This window comes from Toxorhynchites rutilus, chromosome 2 (assembly GCF_029784135.1).
Source record: "Toxorhynchites rutilus septentrionalis strain SRP chromosome 2, ASM2978413v1, whole genome shotgun sequence".
In the NCBI taxonomy this organism is placed as follows: domain Eukaryota; kingdom Metazoa; phylum Arthropoda; class Insecta; order Diptera; family Culicidae; genus Toxorhynchites; species Toxorhynchites rutilus.
Genome location: NC_073745.1, coordinates 334618772 through 334626605, shown reverse-complemented (window position 1 = coordinate 334626605; position 7834 = coordinate 334618772). Strand labels below are relative to the sequence as shown.

The 7834-nt window shown below is 36.2% G+C and overlaps 1 protein-coding gene across 1 annotated transcript; it reads left to right on the top strand.

Annotated features, from left to right (window-relative positions):
• Positions 1–1212: 1212 nt before the first annotated feature.
• Positions 1213–3207, top strand: LOC129767550 (transmembrane protein 50B). Its single transcript, XM_055768560.1, has 3 exons — positions 1213–1560; positions 1968–2099; positions 2173–3207. Exons 1-3 carry the CDS (start codon positions 1471–1473, stop codon positions 2434–2436), a joined length of 486 nt encoding a protein of 161 aa, XP_055624535.1. The 5' UTR covers positions 1213–1470; the 3' UTR covers positions 2437–3207.
• The last annotated feature ends 4627 nt before the right edge of the window (positions 3208–7834 follow it).

The following is a 7834-nucleotide window of genomic DNA, read 5'->3' as shown; positions in this document are numbered from 1 at the left end:
ACTGCAGTAACTGACTAGACCGACTCGTATGCTTGCTCGCACCGTCTGAACCCGGCTTAACGCAGCTGTATCAATGTGTCATTAACGTCAAATAACGCCGCAAAATGGATGCTAAAAATTCGAGAAATATTTGGGAACGAGGGTACAACCCTTCAGAAAAGGTGAACTGAATCTGCTTCTTTTAGTACAGAGTTCTGCTTATGAACTCTGTTTTTGAGCTGGTATTACAAAATTTGGATCGCACTCGTTTCGCTAAGTCCTCAAATTATTTGGAAAATCCTATAATATTCCAGTCATTTCATCATAAGTCCTCAAATTATTTAGAAAATGCTATAATATTCCAGTCATTTCATCATATTATTAATATCCCACATATACTCTGCAGATACAAATGTATCAGCAATTCGCTATGTCAAATTTACTCTCACGTAGACCTGGATTTAGAACACAGAGTTCAGTTTATACTCAAATATGACGTAGCTAAGAAGTTGAAAACAAAGATCCTCCTCTACCAATGGAAGCTTGATCGCTCAATGTTTATGTGACTTCCATGCAGAATACATATTTCAGTGAAGAAGTTCGATGATATGGAAAAATATTCGACATAACCATTTTATGGATAAATAAGGAGTACCCAAAATAGGCGGAAAATGCAGAAAATATATCATTTATTTGAATGTATTTGAAAAAATCTATTTAACGTGTCCACGTGGACATTATCTGTACCCCCACTCCCCTCACCGTGGACCGGCTTACACGTGAGTGCCTTACACGCGAGTTCATCCATTTCACCGAGTGATCAAAATCAGATCAAAAACTGTACATTGCTACCTGAATAAAAATGGTTCAAGATAAGTTTTAACAGGAAAAAGCTCATGTGTTAGATTATCAAACAACAGGAAATAGAAATTTTCATTCAAACTGCATTACACTGCATTTGGTCCTTCTGATCTGATAGAGAATAATTTACCTCCCAAGCATTAATATCGCCTCCAGACGTCGACACGGTACATTTGTCATCGCAAATATAAACAAATCAGACTATATAACTTGGTGTGCGTCACCGCCTCATTCGTGAACCTGAAAACGTTTTTTATTAGAGTCAGTTCGGAACTAACTGAGTAATAACGAATTCGCTATCTATCCCAATCACCCCTTCAGAAACACGACTACATGAAGCAATTTAATTTCACTCATTTGACAACATTGACATATTTGTCAACATAGCTCAATGACGAAGAATAGAAAATCGGAAACAAAACAGTGGAAGATTCGCATCCTAAATTTTGCAATATTTCGTGATTTACTTGAATAAAAAACAAGCAAAAAGAGAAAAGACATACTAAATTTTGCAATACCAATAAGTAGCTCTATATTTCATTGTGGATCTGACTAATATGTGCTGAAAAGTGCACTCTGAAAACAGCAAGTGATCTATTAGTGAAAGAAATCTCTACAAAATCCACCAAAATGTCGATTATGGATAGAATCAGACAGTCATACTGGGTCGAAAACGTCCCCAGGCGGAACATTATCGCGACGCTTGTCGCATCCTTTTTGGTAAGCAAAGACATTTCGTTCATGTTTCACTAATTGCATTAGAGGAAACGATTATGTACATACAGTAGAACCCCGATTATCCGCGAATGTAATTTCATAGTAATTCTATAGAGCTTCCCGAAATTTGTCAGTGAAAGGTAGGCACTTGCTTTTTTGTTTTGATCATGATTTTCACGTTATCTGACCACTGACATACACGACCTTACAGATGGATATTTCAATACTTTCTGTATTGATAAAACATAGTTTTCATGCTGAAATATCTTTATTTCCTATTTCCACATCATTTTTATTCGTTTATCGTGTTATCCACGATTTTTGTTATGCGCGGTGGCCTAGCCAGATTATTCAGCGGATAATCGTGGTTCTACTTTACTTGCATATTAAATGTACGAATTCTATTGCAGTTTTTCACGGGCTGGTGGATCGCAATCGATACGGCTGCTGTAAGTCCGAAATCATGGGATTTCTCGTACTACATATGCGGCATCTTGGCCACTATAAGCTTTTTCATGGTTAATTCAATTTCGAACGAAATGGTGAGTCATCTGAAAGTTGCACACAACTGTCTGCCCTGAACTAGCAAGATTTTTACTACTCATCTCGGAACAGCTACACGGTGGCGCTGCATACACTGGCGGAGTTATGGGCGAGAGTGGTATCAAGGTTTTTCTGTTCATCGGATTCGTACTTGGCTTTGCATCGATTATCGCGGCCATTTGGATCATGATAGCGGAGTTCGTTACTGATGGTAACAAGACGGAAAAAGGACCCGGCTATGCACTGTTGGTGCATAACATGTTCATATTTTTCTCATCGATAATTTATAAATTTGGTCGTCACAGTGATGACACGTATGCAGCTGGTATTTTTTAAAATTGTTATTGAAACCGATCAGTTCTGATTTGATAGTAATTCACACGATATGATTCATTTCCAACTTTCTAATATTTTTTTCGATTTTTTTTTGTTGATGTTGGTGATTTAAAACTAAACACCGACCTGCATCATTATTGTGTTACTTATTTAATCGAAAGAATGGTTTATGAACGAATACATTGATAATAATCGTAGTAATATTGATAACCTTGAAGAATAATTAAAAAATGTGCATTCATCTTAATCAATATTAAGATAAATAAAAAAATTAGTAAACCTTGATATTGCGATTGATTTCTTTCTGTATCTAAAGTGAGCCACTGAACAGAAAAATGTTGAAAATAAGTTGTTTTTTTCAATAAGCTTTACTAATGAAAATGAACCTTCCAACTGATGATGATTACGTTTAATTCAACCCGAATAGGTTTAAACATGCGGACCCAATCGAATCTATTTTTCAAGTGCATTTTGCTTGACAAAAAAAATCTTGCAAACTTTTTTCCCCACGTTTCTCCTATAAAAGAAGCAAACGTTTTCGTGACTAGGGCTTTATTTCGTAGTTTTTGTGACCGAGTTAGAATTGGAATAAATGTTGTAATTTGGGTAATTCGTATTTTTAAGTTGTTTTGGTGATAGAAAAAAAGTTCAAATAATATATTTTTGTGTTCAGAATTATAAAAACTTAATAAACGAGAAGCAAAATAAAATTACAATTAAGTTTAGAAGTCAGGAAAAATATCAATGAAACCAAAAGATATATGAAACTTATTCCTTTTTGTTATGTTTTTTAATATTTTGGCACTGAGAAAAGAGTATCGATTGATCAATTTTAGAATTGTCTGTTGTTTTTCTCAAAACAAAAACATGTCTTCTCATCTGACATCACTGATTATACCGAGAAAAACTGACTGAAGTCTCTCCAGTCTACCAAATAAAACATTTCAATGAAACTCGTGTACTGGAATGGGATATTTTGCTCGTCTCGACAGTGACTGAAGCCGAGACGAGACGAGACGAATTGCTCGTCCCGTTTTCTGGAATAGGGCCCATAATTCCATTTCACATATGACTTTTTTCAAGAAAAAAAATGTAACCTTTGAACGTTAAGATGGAATTTAAATGGCTATTATATGTACAGTGAGGTAAAAATCGTAATATTTTTGAAGATTTTGCTTGAATTTTCACCAGGAATTGTGTATATCGATATTACAGCGAAATAAGGAGAGATATAAATTGGGTGTCAAAGAACAAATTGTAGAGTGATTTTAGAACTTTAATTTGATTGATAGAAACAATCGAGTTAAAAATAAATTTTTGGGATAAAATTATAATCACATTTAAAATGACTAACTTTGGAATTTTTATATCCAAAATAGTTATTTAAATCCACTAATTTAGATATTCCACTACTATAGCCTATACTAAATTTTCTCATCTTTTAAATGAAGGCAACAGAATTGGCAGAATTGTTTGAGGCAACAGAGTCCGAAACAAAAAAAAAGTTCTGTAACTCTGTCATTGTTTAAATTCGAACATATGCGTAAAAGGGTTTTTTCCATCAAATATCAACTTTCACCTTCTGAGAGATTCTAGAAAAAAAAATGTATTCATGTGAGAAAGATGTTTTCTGACAAGAGACAAGAGAATGAATCAAAAATTAAATTCTTCTTTTATTTTCAATAAACGAAAAATATATGCATAAAAAACGAATAAAAAAAATATTTTTTTTACTCAATTATATAAAGGATTCGATTATATACAGTGGAAAGAAATCAAAGATTGTATACAATCGAGTTCGCGCTGTAATACTGAAATGTTAGAATCTACCAAAATGTCAGTTGTGCTTTTATGATTTCAAACGCTAGCATTATTTGATGAAAAAATGTAGTTCATACATTTTATTTAATTCGATTATTTTTGCCTTTCATAACAATACTTTCTCTGTGTAGTGGATTATTATAAGAAGTGTAATCCCTTTTTCCACTCCTGATTAAAGGTATGTTTAGAGTTCCCGTGAACGTGAACATGAACAAACACTTTTCTACGTAGGATTACGTCTTTCGGGAACATATTGAGGTACAAATTGAAAATCGAAAATCGAGCACATCGTAAAAATTGTCCAATTTCAAACGCTTATTGCCCAGTCATTGCATGATGGATTGATGAAATTTTTGCGTCAATCGATTTCGGCATTCCATAACAATTTTTTATATTGAAGAAAATAATATATGTCGTGAAACTAACTATCGAACAATTGAATAATCTCAACGCCTATCCTAACGGAAATACCCACTTCTAATTGGTAGAAATTGACGACACGTGCGGCGGGTTCCTAGCAGAGACATCAAAACCAAGCTGCCTGGGGGAAATCGGCATTGTAAATATTAGGCTGTCAAAAAAGTCCTGCGGTATTTCCGCGAGGTGTCGTTGTAAGCGCGTAGTTCTAGTTGTATTCGTTGTATCGAGTCATACTATAGATTGTTGGAAAGGTATTTTTGCGCGCTATAATATAGTCCTTGACAGAGTTTTTTTATTTGGTTAAGTCGTTCGTGAGTTATAGTGTCGCAAATATGGAGCAAAATAAAGAGAAAATCCGACATATTTTACAGTACTACTATGACAAAGGAAAAAATGCATCTGAAGCTGCCAATAAAATTTGTGCAGTTTATGGACCCGATACAGTTTCCATTTCCACCGCACAACGATGGTTTCAACGTTTTCGTTCTGTAGAGGTCGTCGAAGATGCGCCACGCTCCGGAAGGCCTGTCGTCGAAAATTGCGACAAAATCGCAGAATTAGCCGAGAAAGACCGGCATAGTAGCAGCCGTAGCATCGGCCAAGAGCTGGGGATAAGTCATCAAACCGTTATTAACCATTTGAAGAGGCTTGGATTCACAAAGAAGTCCGATGTATGGGTGCCACACACGTTGACGCAAAAAAACATCTTTGACCGTATCGACGCATGTGAATCGCTGCTGAATCGCAACAAAATCGACCCGTTTCTGAAGCGGATGGTGACACTGGCGATGAAAAGTGGGTCACTTACGACAACGTGATGCGCAAACGGTCGTGGTCGAAGCCCGCTGAAGCGGCTCAGACGGTGGCCAAGCCCTCATTAACGGCCAGGAAGGTTCTGCTGTGTGTTTGGTGGGATTGTCAAGGAATAATCTATTATGAGCTGTTTCCCTATGGCCAAACGCTCAATTCGGACCTGTACTGCCAATAACTGGACCGCTTGAAGGTAGCACTCATGAAGAAGAGGCCATATTTGATAAACAGAGGCCGCATTGGCTTCCATCAGGACAACGCCAGGCCACACACTTCTTTGGTGACGCGCCAGAAGCTCCGGGAGCTCGGATGGGAGGTTCTTTTGCATCCGCCGTATAGTCCGGACCTTGCACCAAGTGACTACCACCTGTTTTTGTCCATGGCGACCTAGGTAGTCAGAAGTTAGCCGCAAAAGAGGCCTGTGAAAATTGGCTATCCGAGTTTTTGCCCATAACGAAGCGAGCTTCTATAACAGGGGTATTATGAAGTTGGCATCTCGTTGGGAACATGTCATCGAACAAAACGGCGCATATTTGACTTCAAACAGATGATTGTAACTAATTTTATGAACAAATGAAAATTCAAAAAAAATACCGCAGGACTTTTTTGACAGCCTAATATATGCAAGTCGGGGGCATTTTTATCTCTTTTTTTTATCCCATTTATTTATTTATTAGGCTCATTAGTATTTTATCTGTAACAGAGCCGGGTTTTTATCGTGTACATGTACATATGTTTATGTTTCTAAAAATTGTAAATTACACAATAGTAGTAGTAGCCATTTAGGCGTTATGTTTTTCTGTTCCATTACATTATGGTGAATGACACTTTAGTAGCCATTTAGGCGTAGGGGTATTCTATCTGTTCTTCCATTGTTCAGCAGACCTGACAGCGGAGACAGCTGATATTGATCATTGTTGGGTTATTTAAAGAACAGCAGCCCGATGTTTCTTGCTGAGCAGAGCAGTTGTATGGATGAATCGATCTTTGTTCCACCGTGGATCGATCTCCATCGCTGATGATGGTTGCGTGGACGTAGTTATTCTATAACACAAAGATGGTCAATTGAGGGCCCTGAGTTTGATCTCACGATCGATCGCTTAGTAAGCGAACGCGTAACCAAGTGGCTACGAAGACCCCCAGCATTTTATATTGCAAGTAAGGTGAGTGATACGGTTAATTCTAGCGAATAAAATTTAAATTTGGAGCTTTAGTGTTGGTTGTTTCGTGAAATTTCATATCAATGATCGATCGTGTATTGTGAAAAATTTAGCACAAGTGTAAATGTAAAATTGCAGTTGTGTTAAAAATTACTTGATATATGAAACGATTTATTTCAATTTTCATAAATACAAACCAAGGTATGTTCCCGCCCGAGAACAGGTCATTTGGTTTAAGCTGTCTGTTTTTTTGTGTTCATTTCACCCAAGGAAAATTGATACAACGAGAAAAATTGGACAAGCGAACAAATATTAGAAAAAATGATTTCCCATATGAACTACATATAGTATTAGGTGTAGTCAGTTCAATTAAAATTCACATTGGGTTGAATAAACACTCAGAAAGTAAAAATTATAAAATAAAATTATCTTTTCCATTTCAAATATGTTTTCTCTATATTAAAGTAACGTTTTTACTGATGAGAAAAACTAATAATTTTGTTCGGTATTGGTAATTATCTTATATTATATTGGTGAGTTTTTCTTTCTTTATTTCATCCATACATATCACAGGAGGCATCTCGTCTAGGATCACAGAGGGCGGTTTTCATCATATCTCGTTCCACTTCGGTATTTTTTTATCTGATACTCGTCATCCAACAAATGTTTACCATCTTTCTGTCATCATCACTCGGTAAACACTAGTGGAGTGAACAAACAATACCCAACAACCAAACAAAACGGCCCTTTTCAGGGCAACCAAATCATTATCAGAGAGTTTAACGATGTAATTCATCAAAGATATCCAAAATCAACAGATAGCCTAACGGAATCCTACATCAAATATGCGGTCGTGTCTTGGACACAACCCTTCTGTGACTTTTGTTAATAATTCATCAGTCCATATATAAAACGCGAGGAAAACATCTCGAAATAATAGGAAGAAACATTTTCTAATTGAAAAATATATTTAAACACAATGCTTTTTGATAAAAGTGGATTTATTCAATATTTCGCTACGATTCTGAATTTCCACCGTGGAATCGAGATGTTGGTAAACTCACCATAGTTCACCGACTTCAGTGAACGTGAACGTGGAAACTGTAGTGAATATAGACGTCAAAATATTTCCCCGGTCATGTTCACGTTCGAATGTCCCAAGGCATTCTGAAAATTATTTCACCGTG

Bases quoted from the DNA above. Each gene is read 5' to 3' on its own strand.
- LOC129767550 (XM_055768560.1), top strand. From the start codon at position 1,471: ATGTCGATTATGGATAGAATCAGACAGTCATACTGGGTCGAAAACGTC. The intron at 1,561-1,967 runs GTAAGCAAAGAC...ATTCTATTGCAG, and splicing joins CGCTTGTCGCATCCTTTTTG to TTTTTCACGGGCTGGTGGAT. The intron at 2,100-2,172 runs GTGAGTCATCTG...ATCTCGGAACAG, and splicing joins ATTCAATTTCGAACGAAATG to CTACACGGTGGCGCTGCATA.